The sequence below is a fragment of the Bacillus rossius genome, chromosome 13 (genome assembly GCF_032445375.1).
Source record: "Bacillus rossius redtenbacheri isolate Brsri chromosome 13, Brsri_v3, whole genome shotgun sequence".
Classification (NCBI taxonomy): Eukaryota; Metazoa; Arthropoda; class Insecta; order Phasmatodea; family Bacillidae; genus Bacillus; species Bacillus rossius.
In genome coordinates this window covers 1,872,039-1,894,977 of record NC_086340.1, presented here as the reverse complement: position 1 = coordinate 1,894,977, position 22,939 = coordinate 1,872,039, and the positions used below count along the sequence as shown (strand labels likewise).

At 44.4% G+C, this 22,939-nt stretch overlaps 1 protein-coding gene across 1 annotated transcript; it reads right to left on the bottom strand.

Annotated features, from left to right (window-relative positions):
• Positions 1 to 6,650: 6,650 nt before the first annotated feature.
• On the bottom strand, positions 6,651 to 22,413 carry LOC134538577 (eukaryotic translation initiation factor 3 subunit A-like). Its single transcript, XM_063380001.1, has 3 exons — positions 22,324 to 22,413; positions 16,125 to 16,292; positions 6,651 to 7,616 (listed from the first exon to the last, which is right to left on the bottom strand). The coding sequence occupies exons 1-3, from the start codon at positions 22,411 to 22,413 to the stop codon at positions 6,651 to 6,653; spliced, it is 1,224 nt and encodes a 407-aa protein (XP_063236071.1).
• Positions 22,414 to 22,939: the final 526 nt, after the last annotated feature.

Below are 22,939 nucleotides of genomic sequence, written 5' to 3'. Positions count from 1 at the left end.
CGGTGTGACCAGGGCTAAGGCGCTGTAGTTGGGTGGGACTCAACAAGGGTGCTGGGGGGTTGTAAAGGGAGGGGGAGGTTGGTTCCTCGCGGTAAGCCGACGCAGGCTGTGCGGCCGGGCGTAACTTAGCTCACCCCCTCCCCTCAACCCCCTCACACAACAACAGGCACCTAAGGGGAGGCGGTGTGCGGTCACAAACAATGTGGCGCGCATAAATTAGCCCCGGGGGAAGGGGTGGGTTCCAGACCGCGGCCCGACTCCGCCGAGGACTAGAGAGTTCCCGCGCGTTTCGGCGCCCTCCTACCCCTCCTACCCCTTCACCGGCTCCACCGGCTCCACTGGCTCCACCGGCTCCACTGGCTCCACTGGCTCCACCGGCTCCACCGGCTCCACCGGCTCCACTGGCTCCACTGGCTCCACCGGCTCCACTGGCTCCACTGGCTCCACTGGCTCCACCGGCTCCACCGGCTCCACCGGCTCCACTGGCTCCACTGGCTCCACCGGCTCCACCGGCACCGCGAGTGTGAGACACTGGCGAGAGAGCACACTATCAAGGGCGTAGCCAGGGGGGGTTTTAGGGGTTCAACCCCCCCCCCCCCTTAACACCAAATATTTAATTAATTTCTTATCACTAAAAAAAATTTCATATTAAAATTAATAAATTTTTTATCATTACAATATTTAAATTTAAGAACCGAAAATTGCTAAAATAGCACTATTTACACCTTGAAATCCAAATTTTCCCGGGGGAGGAACCCCGGACCCCCCGCTTTAATATGGGGGGGGGGGCATGCTTCTTAACACCCCCCCCCCCCCCATACACAAATCCTGGCTACGGCACTGCACACTATAGATATATAGAGACCGGAAAAATTCGCGGGTTCAATTACCTCTAGGATAGCCTCCATTATCCACTGCATTTTCTCAAGCAAACACGTGTGTTCATTGGGTGCTAACTTGTGAGGCGTCTCCACTGGGTAGCTTGTGATTCGATGATTCTTTGATCGATAATCGCTCATTGGCCCAGAGAGCTCAAGTTAAACTTCGAGCCAGTAGCAAAACCAGCAGAATTGTACACGTGTTTGGATTTCCGCCTATCACGAAATTAATCCGCGAATTTTTCCAGTCTCTATACATATAGCACCTTCATCTCACAAATACTGGCTTTTATTTAGTATTTCTCTATTCGATCAAAGTTACGGTAATAACCTTGCCGTACACTTTACTATCTTTTTTTTTAATTATGAACATAAATTGTAGGTACGGCTACAGTTGACGTAAATAACTTCGACTGTAGGCACGTAAAATATACCAAAAAAAAAAAAATTCATTTACAATATTTATAAATTTGGAAATTTGCAAGAGGATGTTCATGCAAAATAATCACGTTTTTTTCCGATCCTGGTTCCGTTTGTGGATAAATAAACAAAAATTATCCATGACGGTGTAGGCCCACAGTTCTCAACCGAGACACAAACTCGGTCACAATAAACACTCACAAACATCGCCGTTTGGACTTATTCAGTAAGAACTTTGTCCTTCCAGGGTGTTGATAAGTGACTGGTTTGAACACGGTGCGGCTGTGCGCGGGTCCAGGGGAGGGGAGGAGGGGGAGGTGTTCCCACGGTCCAGCGAGGGAGGCTGCGGTGAGTCGCGTGCCGGGCTAGGGGGGGAGGAGGGGCCTATCAGCGCCGCGGGACACCACGTGACCAGCCTCGAGCCACACGCGCCACACGCGCCAGGGAGCCGAGCCGCGTTGCCAACCTACCGAGTGGTGGGTTGGTTTCATCACGTAACTGCTTCCATGAACTTTAAGCATTCATAAGAACATCATAAAAAAAATTAATAATTTACACATCGCAAATTAATAGTGGGATAAATTAACACTCATTTCACTCATTTTTTTAAACAAAATTTTCTTTGAATAGTAACGAGGATATGCTTTTATAAATATGTATATATATATATATATATATATATATATATATATATATACACACACACACTCATGCTTCGTACGCCTCTGCCGTGGCTAAAGCCGTTGCCATGGACACGCAGAAGGCATTAACAATATTGGCTGCCTTTGGTTGCGAAAAAAAAAAATTGTTTATTGTTATATCTCCCGTCATCGTAGCGAGTTAAAATTTATACCAGCTTTATTTAGTCTAATGACAAGATTTTTAACACAAAATGGTCTGTAGTTTTTGGGTGATACTCGAACAAATTAAAGACAGTTACAGTTTTATAATAGTAAATATGTTTATATATGAGTCTTTCTGCAGTTATTATGATTATCTCTGCTGCTATCTAATAGAACTTGTATCCTACTAAATTTTAAAACAATTAGCTTGTTTTTGATAGTAAATGGTTTTATTTCTAAATTTATGTTTTAGTAAGTATTTCAATTATATTCATAACTTGAAAAAGTACTTGACATATATTGACTAATATTGCTCTCAATAACAATAATTTTAATGAATGTTTAAATAACATGTTTTTTTTTATATTTTAAGTCACAGGTATAGGTAGTAGGCCCTACTACCACAAAATCCATCCACTCGCACAAAATCACACCGTTCTTTAAGTTTAAACAATCAAGTAACATCAAGGTTGAAAGAGAATAAAGCAGATGGTTGCAACAAGTAGTAAGTACTTATATTTTATTGTACATATATAGCATTGAAATTAAAATTAACAGATACAGTGATTCAGAAAGAAAAATGAAGAAAGGATTTTTTTTTAATTTGGTGAATTTCAATATATTATTTTTTTAAACCAGTCGATATTTACGAAATTAACATCATGCTAAAAGTTAGAAATCACAGGCGTACCTTATATACAAAAAATAAATTTAGTTATAACACATTTAATACGCAATTTAATGTGCTTACTCTGTAATAACAGCAAGATAAATGTTTTAATCCAACCAAATGTACTTATGAGTTGTTCTCGACTTGAACATGCGCAAATTTGACAGGGAGAAGAAAAAAATTGTCGTGAATGTAAGAGCCATCTCACCACTAACACGGTGATTGAAGTAGGTATGTTTCGTAACTTAGCCTTTAAAACAAAACACAAACGGATTCACATCACATCGATTCTCAAATCATAAAGGCGTCAATGTGATAAGAACAGTTCAAATGATTATAAACGAGGAAACTCAACTAACGAAGTACGCTGGGCTCTTCGCAAATTTACGGATACTGAGTTCACTTACTCAGAACATGAATCCAAAATAATATTTTGGGTATGTTAACAAACGTTCGTAAAACCTTTGAATATATATACTGTATAGAAGTCGCGAGTGGATAGGATTTACTCTACGTTTTTCAAAAGCGTATGATGAGCAGCTTGGGAACTTCACCGCTGCAGTGCGCTGCCGTAACGCCCTGTATCGTCTTAGTTGTTATTTACACGTTAGAGCGCAGCTCTGTCGCCCGCTGTCATTCCCCGCACCCCCCACCCATCATTCACTGCAGCTCAAGGTCGTTCAACGGGAGGGGGAAGGGGTGATTGAAGAGTTCGACACTTGTCCGCCAGGGACCACCACGAGTCGATGCCCTAGAGATGGTGGCGATTGCGGCGGTGAATTAACCAACTACCTCAAACAGTATTAGAAATTTTAACCTGGGCTGGCGACTTCTATACAGTATATATATTCAAAGGTAAAACTTGTTAAAAACGCTCTCTTTTTTTTTTCAAGCGTGTGTGCGTGTGTGTGTTCGGTACTAATCATACAACGCTGAAGAGGAATTCGGCGTGATTTCTACGAAGGTGCAGTCCCAACCTATCTCTAGTTATGGTCTAGAATAGTCAGTGAGGGGAGTTAGTCATGGCGCCGATCGCTGCCATGGCTGGCCAATCCCCTCCTAGCACACGATGCATGCGACCCTCTCTCCCTGCATGGCTAATCCCAGCATGACTAGGCGTATAGGCTTCGGCCTGAGACGCACCTAGGTCCTTCCCTAACCCGGACCCCTCCAAAATACACTTAGTTTTTTAGTTAGGTTAGGAAAAAAATAGTGCAGTTATTTTAAATTTCGAAGAGCTCTTATTTTTTTCTTCTTGGTTATCCTCTTGTTTGAAAAGTGCGTAAATTGGCTGTGATTTGTGACGGTGTGGTGTGACGGCAGAGGGAGGGACAGCAGGACTGCTGAAGACGTCATGGCACCGACTCGAGCCAGCGAGCCAGCTCGTGCTAGGGCGAGCCCTCGGCGGTAAGGGCGGGCGAGGGTCTTGTGGAAATCCGAGTGCGTAGGGGGAGGCTTCCCCACCCTTTATCATCGCCAACCCGACCATTATCACGGCTCCACCCCCGACAACTTGATCACGTAATAAAAAGTTTCCTTCCCGGCCGGCGATGTCCTTCCCAATTAGGCGCGCCCCCTCTCCGCGCACCGACCAATGGCGTGGCTCGCCTCGTGCGCGCGCAACTGGGGCGCCTGCCTGCGCCTGCCTGCCTAGAGACAGAGTGCCCGCAGATTGAACAATATTAACACGTGAAAATTTTAATTCATCCGAAACATTTACACTCCAGATCGAACACCCGGTAAACTAAAAAATAAAATTTAAATTAAAAAATCTTCTTCTTCCCTGCTTCCCCTTGTCGCTGTTTCAGACAGAAGGCTTGAACCACGGTCGAGGCCGAGGCGAACATAAAAGCACAGGTCGTGGACGTACAAACAGCAATTATTGTGTGTCTTTTCTTCTGTGTCCACCGCGCTGTCATGTAGCGCTATCCGTGTTGGTTTAGCTCGCGGACAGTTTATCAGCCTGTGTTCAGCCCGGGTTACGCCGGGTAGGAGTGCTGTCACAACCTAGAAGATTATTTCTTGTGTATTTCTAAGTTATGTCTGTTCTAAGTTGTATCTAAGTTATGTTGTTCGGCGTTGTTTGTTTCTAAGTGACGTGTTTCTACGTTATGACAGTTTTAGGTTGTGTGTTCCTAAGTTGCGATAGTTCTAAGATATGACTTACTAAGTTATGACAGTAAGTTGTGTGTTTCTAAGTTGCGATGGTTCTAAGTTATGACTTTCTAAGTTATGTGTTTCTAAGTTATGATCGTTCTTACTTATGACAGTTCTAAGTTACGTGGATTTTTTCGAGGTTTATAAGTTATGACTGTTCTAAGTGATGTGTGGTATGGAAGCTGTGAAGATCTCCGGCGCTACAGGATGTCGCCGACACCGCACACCACACGCGGCCAGGAGCTGCTGCGAGAGGCAGTTGTGACGTCATCGACCAGGCCACGACGCCGCGCGGAATGCTTGTGATTGGCGGAGAGGCAGCACGCGCCGCGCCGGGCGCCGGGGGCGTAATGAGCGGCAGCAACAAGGGCGCAAGTGCAGCGGTGTCGGCCGGCTCGTTCACTGGCGGAGGATGGGGCGGGAGTGACTATTATATGTGTGATACATCCCCTGTTAACATCTTGGATACCTAACTCAAAACTAACTTTTAAAAATAAATGTCTCCGCATGAAATTATACAACCCAGAAGAGGCTGATGATATTGATATGAAATTTAAAGAAAATTTTAGCCTATACATAACCCCATGTTCAAGTAATATCATCATTTTTATTACTACGTTCTCTCAAACATTTACGAAGACATTTTTATAAACCAAAATATTCCTAACCTCTGCTCTGAACGATACAGCAAAGAAACCCAAACAAACACATCAAAAACTACAGTATCTCGATAGTCTAGTAGGCAGGTAGCTATGCAATTTAGAGTACAGAACATACAGAACTTAACCTCTTACAATTTAATTTCCATTTGTGTTTTTATTAGCTTTATAATCCGTACATATAAGAAATGACACTAGCTTTTAGATCAGGGAAAATACACAGATGGAGCATAAGGTCCGATCCTAAACGAGGGGGTGTGAAGCCAAAAGGGGAGGGAGATTTCAGTGTAGGTACTACTCGTACCAATAAGGCGGCCGTTTGTTTACAAATGTATCAGCTGTACCTGTTGAACTCCATCATTACGTTTGTATTAGGTAGATTAGTTTTGGACTCTCAATATACGTATATATATATATATAAACATGATAACCAGTTAATATTTTGATGTAAATTTCTTCCAAACAGCTTAACTACGTACGGTCTCTAGTGACAGCAGGCTACAACGGCAGGTACAAATATAAACAAACGTCCGCCATATTCGTATGTGAAAATCAGGGGTAATTATGGGAGGGGCTTCAGATTGTTCCAATCCTACGGCAGGCATCCTCAAGTTCCCCTCCCACGTGTGCGCCTCATCAGGGTAGGGTGGGATTAGCATTCCAGTTAGTTTTATATACAGTCCAGAGTAGGCTATATGAATGAAACAGAACTGGCAGGGATCACTGACGGCCAATGCCAGGGAGGACCGAGCTGTGACGTCACGCCCCTGCGCCGCTCTTGCCCGCCACAAGGAAAGAGGAGGGGGGGGACGCCTAGGTCGCGTGTGATGCTGCGTGCGTAATGGCCATGGACCAGCGAGGATAGCTGGTAACGACACTGCGCTACCGGCTGCTTGCTGCCACCCCTGTGGAGTGGGGGAGGGGGAGGTATACTCCCCGTGAACAAATTGATTACGTCACGCACGGGCGCCGTCTCGGCTCTCAGTGGGGTGGGGCCGGGGAGGGGGGGGGCGATCATTATTTGCTAACGATTCAGCGGCTGGCGGCGCGATCTCTGGAGAGTTGTTCGCTTCGCCCGCCACCTGTCCTCGGCTGTCCTCGGCTGTCCTCGGCTGTCCTCGGCTGTCCTCGGCTGTCCTCGGCTGTCCTCGGCCGCCTTCGGCTGTCCTCGGCTGTCCTCGGCTGTCCTCGGCCGTCCTCGGCTGTCCTCGGCTGTCCTCGGCTGTCCTCGGCTGTCCTCGGCTGTCCTCGGCCGCCCTCGGCTGTCCTCGGCTGTCCTCGGCTGTCCTCGGCTGTCCTCGGCTGTCCTCGGCTGTCCTCGGCTGTCCTCGGCTGTCCTCGGCTGTCCTCGGCTGTCCTCGGCCGCCCTCGGCTGTCCTCGGCCGCCCTCGGCTGTCCTCGGCCGTCCTCGGCTGTCCTCGGCTGTCCTCGGCTGTCCTCGGCTGTCCTCGGCTGTCCTCGGCTGTCCTCGGCCGTCCTCGGCTGCCCTCGGCTGTCCTCGGCTGTCCTCGGCTGTCCTCGGCCGTCCTCGGCTGTCCTCGGCTGTCCTCGGCTGTCCTCGGCTGTCCTCGGCTGTCCTCGGCTGTCCTCGGCCGTCCTCGGCCTTCCTCGGCTGTCCTCGGCTGTCCTCGGCTGTCCTCGGCTGTCCTCGGCTGTCCTCGGCCTTCCTCGGCTGTCCTCGGCTGTCCTCGGCGGTCCTCGGCTGTCCTCGGCTGTCCTCGGCTGTCCTCGGCTGTCCTCGGCTGTCCTCGGCTGTCCTCGGCTGTCCTCGGCTGTCCTCGGCTGTCCTCGGCTGTCCTCGGCTGTCCTCGGCTGTCCTCGGCTGTCCTCGGCTGTCCTCGGCTGTCCTCGGCTGTCCTCGGCTGTCCTCGGCTGTCCTCGGCTGTCCTCGGCTGTCCTCGGCCGCCCTCGGCTGTCCTCGGCTGTCCTCGGCTGTCCTCGGCTGTCCTCGGCTGTCCTCGGCCGCCCTCGGCCGCCAAGGCCAGCGACCCTGCAGCACGGCATAAGTACTGTGCGCTAACCGATTGCGCAACTGGGGAATAATAACCCAGGAGTTCCCAACCTTTAAATGCGGGCCGCAAGGCCCAAGCACCCAACTCCAGCATGGTTGATTTTCAGCCCCTCCAACTCTTCTTACCTGGACCCTTCTTCCTCTTGTCCAGTTGTCATGCATTATGCTTGCATAATGCATGATAATTGATCCCCGCATGACCCGGCCCAGGGTTTTCCCTGTGTCTATGCAGGTTTTACCTGGGTCACATTAGCTAGCTTTTAAATTAGACGTTCAATGGGGCGTCAGCCATGGCGCCAATCGCAGCCATGGCTGGCCAGTAAACCCATATTAGCACATGATGCACGAGCCCTTGTTCTGCATGGTTAATACCCCGCATGGTAGAGTGTATATGCTTCGGCCTGAGACACACTTAGGTCCTCCCCTAACCTGGACCCTCCCCTTACACACTTAGAATAATTTAGGCTAGGAGAAAAAAATCCAGCGACCCTGCAGCACGGGTTCGAGTCCCACTCAAGGGCGGCTTCCACTTCCGATGCGCTAATCACACATCAACTTGTAGACCTTTTTAAAGGATTCAACTTTTACGACTTTTACTTTTTTATGACATTTTTTATGAATTTTTTTTAAGACTTTTACTTTTACACACTGCATACATTTAGAATAATTGGCCACCAAAGTTACATTTTTTTATAGTTTTTGGGGGCGTACAAATAAAGAGAAGTATCAGGTTACAAATAAAAATAATCAGTTGTAAACATGAAAAAAAAACTTTTTAGTTTTGTTTTTAAATGCAATGATACTGGCTACTTCATGATAGGGTTTAGGGCCTATATGTCTATTAAAATAAAAACATAATTTATTTTGCTCAGCTGTAAAAAAAAACCTTATAAATATGAGGAAGTAACAAGTATCATCCACATCAGGGGCCCAAATCTGTAGTATGTATTTGCAAAGGGGTGCCTGGGGAAATTAGCAAGGGGGGGGGGGGGGGGGAGAATTGCGTAGGTTTTAACCGACACAAGTCATCTCTGGATGGAGTGCCTGTATGTTGCACACTTCCCATATGTCGGACAGCATGCGTGCAGCAAGTAGAAAACTTAAAAATAAGCCGAAAGTTTTCCATGGAACATAGTTTTGACGTTTACGTTTATCAACCCCCTTTTTTAGTCACGATTCTGCAAACGCAAGATGGTGATAGTGGGGGTGGAAACTGCCCCCTGGGTTCCACGCACAAGATCCACAACACTTCATCAGTCTGCAAGCAAAGACTAAGAGTAAGTAATGAATAGAGACAGGAAAATGTCGCGAATTCATTTCGCGATATGCTAAAATACAAATCGGTCAGTGCTGCCTCTGCTATTGGTTCACAACTCACCTGGATGACTCTGGGCCAATGAGAAACACCCAACCAAAGCTTTATCGAATCACACAGGCTGCTACGCTGGGACGTCTCACAAGACAGCAGCCAATGAGTGGATGGCATTTGACCGAGTGTACGTAGAACTATGGAGTTCATCCTGCAGGTCATTGAACCCGCGAATTTTTCCTGTCCCTAGAATGAATAATGAGTAGAGACCTGTAAAATTCGCGATTTCAAATCCCTAATGGATAGACTCCATGATCCTCTATGCACTCGAGCAAATTACATCTGCTGATTGGTTACCGACTCGTAATACCCGTTGACTGGAATGATCGTGATTTGCTAATTCTTCTGTTAAAGATTTTTCATTGGCCCAGAGTCCTTCATATAAACTGTTGCCCAATCACTGAAGCAAATAATGTCAAAAGTATTTGGACTCTGTGCTATCGTGAAATGAATCTTTGAAATTCGCAGGTCTGTAATAATGAGGTGACAGGTGTTGAGTCCGAGCGGAGTGATCGGTTGTTGGCTTCTGCACAGTCGCCTGCTCTGCTCCCTCGGCCTGCCACTGGCGCAGAAGGGGTGGGCTCAGCCAGCAGCCAGCCGTCTGCTCAGCAGGTCCCCTTATCAGGGCAGGGGTTGCGGAGGGGCGAGGAGGGGTGTAATCCCCGCTCGGCGCAGGTGTAACCAGTAACCCGAGCGAGTCGGGGGGGGGGGGGGGGGCAATGCAAGCCACTTCTTGTCAGTTATCGGGATAATCAGCGGGGGCCTCTTCCCATTGTCGGCGGGGCCCAGGGGGGGAGCGCGCCCATTGTTGCCGCGTCGCGTCCGCCGACAATGCAGCGCTACCTGGGCGCGCGTCCCTGAGTCACGCGCCCGCCCGCCATCTTGGATCACACAGCTTTACGGGTACTTCTGAGAGCTCGGTTTAACTTCCCTGTGGAAGCTGTGGTAGTCAGCGAGGTCTCTGCGGCAACCCCCAGTACACTGAAGCAGCTTGGCTTCTGGGTTGTAGCAGTAGTAGGTAACTGCTCCCTGACGATGGCGACTGCAATGTCGACCGAAACGTCGGTGAATTATTCACCAAGGACACGGCTACGACCCGGAAGCCAAGCTACTTCAGACAATGGCCGTGAAAGCCTACGAACATTATTCCCAGTACACTTTTTAAAAAATTTCACTTTGAATTTTACGAAGATTCCACGGAATTCTCGTGCTGTCTGATATTTAAGTTTGAATGTGTTCGTCTGTGCTGACGACGTTGTGTTGTCCGAATACCTGCACAAAATTGTAAAAAAAAATTAATTTTGCTGGTTGATAATGCGAAAAAGTATACACTACCTATATATAATTTTATTTTTCATTTAGTTTATGTTCGGCTATTCAAAAAGTATCCCGTGTTGAAGGTAAATATGAAATCATGACATGCAACGCGCGTGTCTCGAAACACCCGCTTTAGCGGCGGCCACTGAATAATAATATCTCTCGATCCATTTCTCAGTGGTATGTTAAACCATCGTTTCGCCCTGCATTGCAGCGGGCCTCTTCAGGGTTGGGGGTGCAGATCGAGACATCGGTACTCTCTGCCTGTGACGCGACAAGGGTGAACCTCGAGATTCAGGAGAGTTTATTGCACACAATTAAGGTTTTTCAACCAAGCGCGGCTCCAGAAGGGGGGCGGTGGGGGCGATAGCCCATCACGAGACCAATTTTATTGATTAGTGTATATTTATGTTTACTTAAATATTTAATTTCATATGTTAAACTTTTATCTCATCAAAAGTTGCATGGAGCTACTAAATTCCTGTATTTGAAACCTGCAATTTGTAAATAACATTCAAAGGCCAATATCTGACCACTTTAATTTTTTGCAAACTACGACCTTTCTTTGTGCGATAGCCCCTCCCGAAAAGTCATCCTGAAGCCGCCATTGGTTTCAACTCTCCAGAAACATATACAGTTACCTGGATCCCGAACACAGGACTGGCTACCATCCTGGCTGCAGTTTCGCCAACGCCACTCGGATGACGTGACCATGACTGGTGTTCTGACGACAGGCGTCGAAGGGCAGGCTGCGAGTGCAAGTAGTGGTGTGGCGCATACACTCCGCGTACATCGCTACCAGACGCAGGAAACTACTGCACTGTTCAACGATAAACGCACCTTAATGTCCGGCATGCGTTTCAATGCCTTAATATTTTATTTTTGTACTTTGTTTGAAGTAGTTAAACATATAGGCCTACAAAGCATTTCTCTATCTCTCCATGTCTATCTATATAACTCTACCTCTCTCTATTTCTCAATATCTCTATGTATTTTTATATCTATAGGCTATCGTTTTCTTTACATATCTCTCTTCCCTATATAACTATATAGGCTATCTAAATATGTTACTCTATAGCAATGAAAAAGTCTATCTTTTTTATTACCCATATATATTTTTATCTATCATTTTACCTGTCTCGGGCGTGATATAGGCACACAAAAACCGAGCGTATTCGAATGCTATGTTGTGTCAAAATGTCAAGCAATCAGTGAAGAAATTTCGGAGATTTAAGATTTTGAACGAAACGAACATTTGCGTTTTTATTTATTTAGATATGGACAAACACACATACGTTATGGATCTTCGTAGAAACTGCGGATTTTCAAAATCCGAAATCTATTTTTCGCTGTCAGCCGTGGGAGGAAGCAGCAATGTGTTTAATTAAGACTCAACGTAACGTTTTTGAATATTTGTTTAAGAGGGATTATGCCCCGCCATGTTAATTTTTCTTCCTCATCTTTTTTTTTTCTGCTAGAATTATAATTTTGAACTATTCATCCCAATATTTTGGTATGCCAAGGCATAAATCGTACCTCTCAGACCTTCTGCACCTGGTTGCAAACACGCATATTTACCGACAGACTCTAGTCTGTATAAGCGCCGCGATGATAACCACACCAGTTCACAAGCGTCGACTTCAACAAGTAGCCAGAGCTAAGTCCAATGCCGTGTCGACTCAGGAAAAAAAAAACTTCTGCGCGGAAAAGCTTTATTGCAAGAGGTATTGACATATTTTAAATTTGCAAGATTGCGAGGAGTATGTAATCCCCGTCAGTACCCTGATGCGCCTATGAGCTCGTGTTCCGGACGAGGAAAGTAACACCGGCTCCAGCGAATCTGCGAAGTGGACCGTGGATGACCGCGGTGAACGGTGCTGTCCGGTGAATCAGAGCGGGTGCGGGTGTCGACGGGACCCGCCCCTGGGGTCAGCCCCACGTCAGCGACCCCGTAGCAGCGGCGGTGGGGGCTCAAAGTGCCTTCATTAGGCGGGAAACATGCGCCGCCGACCTCCCCTTCTGCCCGGGCCCTTATTGAACCAATTACACGCCCGCTCGCTGTTTCCGGGCCGCCGGATCGGTCACGTCATCCGAAATCCGGAGCTGCCTCCGGTTCCGCGTATCCCCCCCTCCCCACCCCTAAGCCCTTCGCCCTTCCGTCCTTCCCGGAAGGGGCGGTGCGGCAGGGCGGAAGACATAGCTATGTCTCGCCGGGCTTCCAGCGGGGCGTCCGGGTCCCCTTAGGGTTGCTTCATTTCCCCGGCGACGCGGCGATCAAACTGTCATATACGTTGTCAGACCGCTAACGTGCGGGCGGGGCTACGACCTAACTTGAATCACGTGCAGCTGTTTACGCGAGTTACAAAATTATCAGACGAACGGCAAAATACTATGTACTGCATAGAACTTTTCACCAGCAAATAAAGACACGAAGACATAGTTTTATAACTAGTTCTGCCAAACACTTAACCATTTGCGTATATTTATTTATATACAGCACCGTTTTTGTCAGTAATTTTTTTTTATTTTATATTTTTTATGAACGCCAATTTAGTATCTACTGTATTGCTTTCAGTTAGAAGTTTTAATTTAATTTTCTATAAACGTTTTTATTATGTATGTGGGATGGTTTAAAAATATAAAATCAGGTATTGTTCTTGCAATTTGCAATTACATATCTAGACTACAAATTCTCACTGATGTGACAAAATTAAAATTGTTTTAGTTCGTAAAATCATAATACTCGCTTCTAAAACCGACGAGCATTTGAAAAAAAATGCAATTTGGGAAGTGTTGCCCAATGAAAATCACATCACTTGTGATTTGATGTCCGTAATATGACCACAGTTTTAAGAAGCGTAATGAAGTGAAGGTTTGGCAACATCTGTCTAGCAATTTTTACATTGCTTTTCGACCCAAGTGACGAAGAATCACTGCCCCGTGCCGTTTTCAAAGAATATTTACAGCTTTTGCTTCTGTGTAAACTGGTTACATCCGTAAATGACGAAACCAGAGACATGTAGGTAATCCACCTGCACATTTTTCAACAGTAACTGTTAAAAGCCAACCGTAGTAAGAGACAGTTTCACTGGAAAGATTGTTAATGTCCGAGTTCGCTCGGCTGGTGTGTTGTGGCCGCGTCGAAGGCGAGAAAAGAAAAAAAAATAGTTGTCTGGCGTTTTGGTGGACGTTGCGGCCGCCATCTTCAGCGCTGTCCTGAGAGACCTGCAGTCAGGGGCGTTGCCAAGGGGGGGGGGGGTTTAGGGGTTCAACCCCTCCCCCCCCCCCTTAGCACCAAATCTTTGATTAATTTCTTATTCATCACTCAAACAAATTTCATATTAAAACTAATAAAATTTTTACCATTACAATATTTGAATTTAAGTACCGAAAACTGATAAAAAAAAAAATAGCACTATTTTACACCTTAAAATCCAAATTTTTCCGGGGGAGGACCCCTGGACCCCCCGCTTTAATACGGAGGGGGGGGGGGGGGGTTGCATGCTTCTTAACACCCCCTCTACACAGATCCTGGCTACGCCACTGCCTGCAGTGCTGGACCACGGGAAGCAGTGGCGCCGCTAGGGCATCAGCGGCAAGAAAGAGGGCGGCAAGATCGCGGCAAGATGGCCGCGGCGAGGGAGGCTGCATTGATCCGGCGAGCCCGGAGTCCTGGGGGCCAGGGGGGCTGGGGGGGGCTGGGGGGGGGGCTGGGGGGCTGATCCGCGCCGCTGGGGGCGTGGGATTGGCGCCGGGAAAGAAGGCGGAGACACACGGACCTAGCGAGTCCTTACCACTCGGAGCGGGGGATCTCGCAAGATTAAAGCCCCTCGGAGGAAGCGGACGAAAGAAAATACAAAGAAGGATACCGTGGAGGGAGGAAGGAACTCAACCCCCCCACCCTCCCCACCCTTTCTTTCTCGCCCTTCCGTCTTCCGCCTTCCGCTCTCGGCGAAAATCAATACCGAAGTCCGTGAGAATTGAAAAGAGAGAAAAAAAAAATCTTTTTTTTTTCATGCCACTCCCAGCGCAGAACACGTAACACGAGAAAAAAAAATTGTGTTCGGAGAGAAGTTATGCGTATAGTTTATAATTATCTCGACTTTAATGCAAAGAAATGCTTCATAGACTTTGTTTTTTTTATTTCCAATATATTTATATTCCCAGTGTATGTAGCAAACGTTGATTTTTCTTTTCAGATAGACCTTGAATCAGTTCCATCGGAGATGTAATTGATTATCTGAAGAAAAAAAAACGTATCTCATTTATGCAGAAATAATTAGCCCTGTGTTGTACAATATTACCATATATTTTTTTGTGATATTGCAATTTTTTTGGCAACGTTTTTCCAAAGAAATCTTCTGTAAAAGTACAGAAATATATATATTTTTATTTGTGTTCGGTTTAGATAAAAATAGCAGTAGTTGTTGAATTATGTGTGTGGCTTAGAGTGTGTTACTTATATACACTTATCAGAAAACAAGTTTAGCTGGATGTGTAATACACTAAAAAAAACAAGTATAGAAGGGAAAAATGTACGTGTTAATTGGAGTACAAAAAGTTGTCCGTCACGCTATGGAAAACTACACAAATATAGATTCGAGAAAACTTAAATGTTAAAAGAAAATTTTCAACAGAAATTATTTTAAAACTAAGGAAGTATGATTTTTTTTTTCTGTTTTAGCATAATCGCTCCCTCACATTACAAGTATTTAATAAGCACTATTTCGTTTGAAAGTGCTGAGTGTTAACAATCACGCCACAATATCTCTATTTTCCCAATAAAATGTTATTTAAAAAATTGAATTGTAATTAAATGGTTTTACATTTACTTTAACAAATTAAACGTCATCAATGAATCATTAACCAAAAATCATTGACCAGTATAGGTTTTAATTTATTCAATGTTAAGAGTTTGTTAAAAATGTTTTAATTGCATACAAGAAACCAAAATTTGACCAAATATTTTCTAAAGTAAAATTTAAATACAGTTAAAAAGAGTTCAACTTCAAATTTTAGATTAAAATAAAATACTGTCTGTATATCAATATTAACTTAAAAAGTCTTACTGTAAGCGATGCTTTAGTTAGTAATAACTTTTTGCACAAAGAAATAAAGCTGTAAAACATGTATTGGTGTACTGCTGGATTTTGTAAAGGCTTTTGATACAGTTTTACATAGAATAATTTTTGAAAAGTTTGGTATTATAGGAATAAGGGTTTTGGAAAACTGATTTATTAAAAGTTATTTGGATAATAGATCTCAGATAGTGAAAGTAAAAAAAAAAAAATATTAGGAAAATCCCTGAACATAAAAATAATAGTCTATATGGCATTATTCTATGGGTCAATATCGAAAATCATTGACATTAAATATATAGTTCATAATTAACCTATCTGGCATAGACATAATATAAATTTACCTGATCCTCTACTTCACAAAACAATTTCTGAAATATCTTTAGAATTACACATTTAAAAAAAAAACTGTACCTATTCTTCATGAAAAATGTTGACATAGAATTAATCTACAATATGTAATGTATCAATGGCTGAGTAATTTAACTTGAGAGATTCCGATCTCTGATTGAGATGATGTATATTTATTTATTTCATCGTTGTATTTTTTTTAAATATATATTTAATCAATGTACTAATTAATCCTACGTAATACCGAATTGCGTTTTTGCCTGTATCCAGCGTCTAAAACAATAAACACAAGTATTTATTTGTAGATTGTTCGTGCAAGTAGCAGTCAGCACAGTGGGTTCTGCGAGAGAGGACAGAAACAGACGCTGTGACCGCAGACAGCGCGCACAGACATCTCTGCGCGCCTAATGAGCGCCACGAGCCACGAGCCACGAGCCACGAGCCACGAGCCACGAGCTCAAAGGCCCAGCTGGTCTCCGCCGAGCACGCACACTCGCCCAGAGCGCTCTCGTCCGCACTCGAGAGAGTGCGCGCTCTCGCCTGAAAACGCACGGAGTGTGGAGACGGCTTGCAACAAACCGCAAACAGTGGTAGTGCTCCCGGGAAATCATCTCAGCCGTTTCTGTTTCCCTGAGACATCAAGAAGCTATACATGTGGTACGTATAAACAGATTTAGTCGTGGTAACACGCTCATGAGAGTTCGTGTTGATGAGCTGTGTGAGATGGTTGAGTTCACTTCCGAAGCCTCTCATTAAATTCTAAAGCCGTATGTTGAAAGCAAAGATACAAACATTACATCGCCACTTTTAAATCCTTCGTTCAGACGGAAGTCATTCATAGCACAGGTACCTACTAAGAGGCTGTTCTGTTCGTTATCTCTGGCAAACTTTGCTAGCTTTCGTAGTTTATGTTAAAAGGTGCTTTTTCTATACATATATACATACACATGTATATATCCTACATACAAACAACAAATTTATATATGCATACACATATATAAACATACACACATTTATACATATAAAAGTATATACACGTTTCAATGCATATACACTTTTATAAGCATATACACATATGAAACTAGTGTTTCGAAACTTAACTTACATTTACATAATTGCTACATAATTTAGGTCAGTACGAAGACTTGGAAAATGTCTTTTTTTTTTACAATGAAGATGGATGCATTTCATGTATATTATCAATAACATTTGACATTTGAATCAGATGAACTCCGAAACTTAATGATTTCCAAGTACATCAATTAACTTTGACAGTATCTATTTCTGTAGGCATACGACAGAAGCATGTAGTTCGTTTACGAAAAAAGATAGATAGGTGGTTAATATTTCACGTACTATGCATTTTGTTCAATCAAAATCGAAAATCAGGTTTTAAATTTTGTATAAATTACGAAATGTGAGAGTTGTATATAAATATAAAAAAAAAAAACAAGTACTATGAGCGATGTCGGGTAGAGCGTTTAAGAAAGTACTCAAAAAATAAATATTTTATGTAAACAAGCACACAACAGCTTAGCCCATGTGAAATTAATATAGTTGAAAGTTATTCGAAACAATTAAAGAAAGTCGTTGGAGACAGCTCATTTTAATTATTCCACGGTCCAGGAGTGAAATAATATGAACGCTAAAATATGAACATGAAATCGTGTTTGTTATCGTTCTTAGAATTTTGGTGTATTTTTTATCTTGCAGATTTTCAGGTAGCAACAAAAATAAATTGAGAGGCCAATTTAGACGCAGACGCTCAAACATTTACAAAACCTGTCGGTGATAAAGTGGCTGTTGATTGGATGACAAAGGCGGTTTCATTTTTTGTACACGCCAGAGGGAGCGTCTGGGGTGTTGGAGGGGAGTCCCTTATTGAAAACGTTTCCTCGGGTGTTCAATACGACTTTATTAGCCTCTTGTAGCCGCCGCGGCGCGCATGCGCGAGGGAGGATAATCAAGTCGCCACTGTTTCCGGTTCCCGCTGCGTCACGGCAGCGCGCTTTGTGGCCTCGGCGCTGCCTCTCGGCCAGAACCCGCCCTCCTGGACCATAGAGTTCAGATGACATAAACCCTCTCTTGTGTACTGCGAGTGGCTGCAGCATTGGCGCACTACTTGCCGACAGATTTGTCGATATACGTATTCCTTTTGAGTTCGTTTGCAAATTATACGCCAATAGATACAAGATTTTTTAAATATTATTAAATACTTAGAATATTTAATGCATTATAAATAAATTTTAATGCAGTAGTTACGAAGTAAACATTTTTTGTGGTCTTGATATAGTTCCAACTGCGTCCGTAATGACACACGTTTTGATAGTTCCATCGGCAAATACACTCTGTTAAACTAAGGAAAAAATAATTTTGTGGTAGGTTGTGCAATACCAACATTTAGACTTTAATAGCTGAATATTGTGACGTAATAAACGAAACCATCGCAGATTCATGTAGCGCCAGACGAGCTTATCATGAAAATTATTTTTAATTTATTTTGAGAGGGGGAAAAAAATATCTAGCTGTCTAATTCTGATTTATTGCCTGCTGCAATTTCCAAAAAAAAAAAAATTGTTTGTGTTATCTTGAATTCAGAGTGAGGCGGTTAAAGTCGAGGCCATATGCTTGATATCGTAGCTTGCGCGCGGGGCTCTACCACTGCGTGTGAGTCTATGGTCCGGGGTGCTAGGCGCTCGACCCCCTGGCTGTCAAGGTTCAGCGAGGCAGGCGAGGCACACTCGTCACTACAACAATAACAAATAGCAGCAAAAATAAACATAATTTTGCTTCGCGTTTGACTTGTTGACCCTGCTAGCCTTGCCAGGAGTGTAGCGATTCGCGCAGGCTCTGCCTAGACACCTCACAGTTGAATGCCAAACGAATGCCAAACGAATGCCAAAGAAAGTAAAGGGCTGAAAGAATTAAGTTACTCAAGACCTTACTAATGAAAAAAAAAATATTCATAAAAATCCGCTAAGTAGTTGTCAAGTCCTAATGCTGGAGCAAATAAACAGACAAAATTTAAAAAAAAAAACCGGTGTTTGCGACTTCTAAACAATGTAAATAGCCATTTCCAATATTTTTTTATCATGTCATTCAATGTACAGACATTTTACCACAAAAATTTTTATCAGTAAGGACGTCAAAAATAGAGTTACGCCAGTGCCGAGATTGCCACATTGTTAATCATTCTGTGTCGTGGCTAGTATAGCTGACTTTGTGGAATTATTACAAAGAAATTAATGAACTACTTCTGGTTTCTGTCTTTGTGGTTTAAATGTTAAAAATGTTATAGGACGTGCGCACACGGAAATTCAACAATAATTTAATCTCCCGAGAACCACTCGTTCCTATTGTCTGTGGTTCAGTTGCATATCTGCTACTGGCAACAGAGAGAATTACAAGGTGTCTTGCTGCGAGAGTAGATGGTTTGCATTTTTTTTTAAATATTCGCTTCAGTTTTAACTAAAGGTATCCACGTAGTTTTTACTTCAATAATTCGTTAATGTATGCCATTGTTATTGGTAACAATACATATATGTCAATTATTATATTTTCCTTTGAATTCGGTGTTATCTCTGTATGCGAGCAAGAATCATTCCAAGTACGTTAGCTCAGTGAGATTATACGGTTGTAACGTGTGTATTGTTTTGTCACCCAGTAAATCTATGGCCAACCACCGTTTTGATTGAGAGTGTATACGCAGTAGGTTGAGCCGAGGCTGGCACAAACTTGATTAAGGGTGCAGCTTTGATATTTCTATCAGATTGTTAATTTTTTGTGTTTTTGTCATAGCCGACCTGTAACGAGTATTCAACCCCACCACGCAAGGGGTACAGCTTCATAACGATCAATGTCAGTTAGAGAATGAGATGAGATATTCGTTTGTGAGAATATTCCTGTTAATAAATTGTTGTATTTACGAATTCCACTGGGCACCTAATTTTCTGACACACTCGCATCCGTTCGTTCCTGCCTTGTTAGGGTTTCCTGTTTCTTTAGTGATACCCGTGACAAGGTGTTGGATTTTCGAATGCAAATTTCGTTATGTTTCTACAGTGACATTGTTTGTTCGCTGTAGAAGCGGTATTCCCACCTTCTGAGATGCCGCTAGGCCTCGGGACGACACTTCTGCTCGAAGCTGACACCGAAACATGAGTCCTCTGCGGTTAGAACAAGTACCTACTGACTGAAGATCACCTTGAAGATTCCCCGCGGGAACAACGAGGCGTTTTGCACGCACTTCCGCCATCTTTGTGAACCTAGCTCTCCTACGTCATAACAAACGCACAATTGAAGAAAACAGTAACAGTAACAGTAGTTAGTGCGCACAAGATTTGACCGCCATGTTTACGAACTTATTGATTCACAGCAGCGCCTAAGACGGTCATGCGCATAGAAGGGAAATTGATATATGTTATGTCTGTAACTGGTGCATGGCACAACAACCAATGAGAGTAGAGTATGAAGCCATTTTGTTGAGACTAGAGAACTGTTTATATTTATCAATCATATTGTGGCTTTTTATTCCTGCTTTAAAAATTTATTGATGTTTATTACTTATAAGTCACTAGAAAAAATTGTAAATAAAAGCAATTTGTCGTGGTTAGAATGGTCAAATTAAAAATTTTATATGACCCTTATTTATTTGGATTTTGAAAAACTGTGCTCACAAATTACGGTTCAGATGAGATGGGAAATAACATAGTTACTCACTAACACTGCCAACAGATGATGGATACCTCGAGGAAAATGTCACTAGCAGAAACTCACAGGGGGATGTCAACTGTGGACCGATTGGTAAGGACCGGAAAAATTCGCTGGTTCAATGACCTGTAGGATGAACTCCATAGTTCTACGTACACTCCGTCAAATGTCACCAACTCATTGGCTGCTGTCTTGTGAAACGTTCCAGCGTAGCAGCTTGTGATTCGATAAAGCTTTGGTCGGGTGTTTATCATTGGCCCAGAGTCATCCAGGTGAGTTGTGAGCCAATAGCAGAGGCAGCACTGAGGTATAACGATTTGTATTTTAGCCTATCGCGAAATGAATTCGCGAATTTTTCCGGTCTCTAGTGATATATTATGAAAGTTACTATTCAGCGTTTGGGTCCAAATTAACTTTTAAAAAGCTAGATCTCTGTCTCGGCAATTAAAAAGACGTATAGACTTAATAAGTGAGCTTTATACGTGTAATCCATTTGTGGCATGTTAACACTGCTATTTTAAATGTCAAAAGATTTATAGACTTGTGAGATTGACTTCCATTGTAAATTTTTTTTTGTTCATTCATTTTATTCAGCTGGAGATCGTGATTTTTAATCCATGCCTATATATATTTAAAAAAAAACAGTAGCAGATAAAAGGCAAGGTGGGAATAAACCACCAAAAGAGGCGCCGATAAGTGCCAGTTGACGGATGAGAGAGTACAGGCAGCGGAAAAAGACATTAGTTGTATGCTCGATTACTATCTCTTGTTCAATAAGGGAATACTAATAAGTAGAGACAGGCATTTTTCGCGACAAAATCTGAACGCTTATTTCACTGCAAAATGGTATATCCGCATCAGCTGTTTGTTCCTTGTGATTGGCGGCCGTCTGCGAGAGAAGTCGTTGCCTTTGTTTACAGAGTCACTCAAAGCGCTATTATTTCCGCACTGAATTACTGTGATTGGTTTTTACAGACAGTAGACATGTACCTGAAAGAAACTCAACCAATCACGAAACACAGACAATGCTATAGCGTTTTACTTTTTCAGCTAGTCTCGGAATATTTTTCGTGAAAAGTGCCTGCCCCTGGTAATAAGCGCGTGGACTCGTAACAGGCGTGCAGTGAAGACCCACCACTCGTCTGCTCGCCGGACTAGAACCCGCGACGCCGGACGCCCTAATCCCTCGCGCGACGCATGCGCCTCCGGGCGTCCCGACGCCGTAAGCGGCTTACCAACGGCCTGTCGCGCGCGCCGTTAATTAGCGTCGCGCTAACGAGCCCTCCCCCTCCTCCCTCCCCCTGCGGGGCTGCGTGCGTCCCGGGCGCGCGCTGGAACCAGTCAACCTATGGTAGCCGTGTCCTTGGCGAGTAGTTCACCGTAGTTTCGGTTGACATTGCAGTCGCCATCATCAGGGAGCAGTTACCTACCCCGGTAGGTAGCCGTGTCTTTGGCAAATAATTCTCCGACGTTTCGGACGAACATTGCTGTCGCCATCTTTACGAACCCGCAAAGTAAATCGTAACAATATGGTGTTTTAACCTCCGGGTAGTCTCGGAATCATTCCGCGAAGAGTGCATGCCCCTGGTCATTAGTTCTCAGTAGGACTTGAGTCGTAAAGGAGGCAGACAGCCGCTACGTCGGTGCAGCTCGGTAGCTGCCGCCCCGCCCCCAGCTGTCCGGGGTCGACGGGGTCGTGGGGTCGTGGGGTCGCCGACAAAGGGCCGGCGAGGCGCCGGGGTCATGTGACCCGTCTCCCCCCCAGGAGCGGAAGTGTGGCGGGGCCCGGGGGCGGAGTCCCTCGGAGCTCCTCGCGACACTCCGCCGGGGACACCCTTCACGTCGGCGTGCCTTTGCCGACCCCTCGCCGGTCATCTGTCCCCCGGGTCCGCCGCCGACACTTCTCCTGCACCGGCCGAGTGTTCAAGTACTCGTCGGAGATGTGCAACATCTGCTTAACCTCGTGCGACGCTCAAATCCTCGTGTTCTCGTGTTGCAAACACACTTACCAGTACCTCTGAATATATATATACTGTATAGAAGTCGCAAGTGGGTAGGATTTACTCTACGTTTTTTCAGAAGCGTATGATGAGCAGCTTGGGAACTTCACCGGCTGCAGTGCGCTGCCGTAACGCCCTGTATCGTCTTAGGTTGTTATTTACACGTTAGAGCGCAGCACTGTCGCCCTCTGTCATTCCCCGCACCTACCCCACCCATCATTCACTGCAGCTCAAGGTCGTTAAACGGGAGGGGGAAGGGGTGTTTGAAGAGTTCGACACTTGTCCGCTAGGGACCACCACAAGTCGATGCCCTAGAGATGGTGGCGATTGCTTGCGGTGAATTAACCAACTACCTCAAAACCGTATTAGAAATTTTAACCTGAGCTGGCGACTTCTATACAGTATATATATATATATATATATATATATATATATATATATATATATATATTCAAAGCCAGTACGAAACTCGTGACG

Bases quoted from the DNA above. Each gene is read 5' to 3' on its own strand.
- LOC134538577 (XM_063380001.1), bottom strand. From the start codon at position 22,413: ATGTTGCACATCTCCGACGAGTACTTGAACACTCGGCCGGTGCAGGAG. The intron at 16,293-22,323 runs GTCGGCAAAGGC...GTGCGTTTTCAG, and splicing joins GGACAGATGACCGGCGAGGG to GCGAGAGCGCGCACTCTCTC. The intron at 7,617-16,124 runs GTCACAGCGTCT...GCCGTGCTGCAG, and splicing joins GTCTGTGCGCGCTGTCTGCG to GGTCGCTGGCCTTGGCGGCC.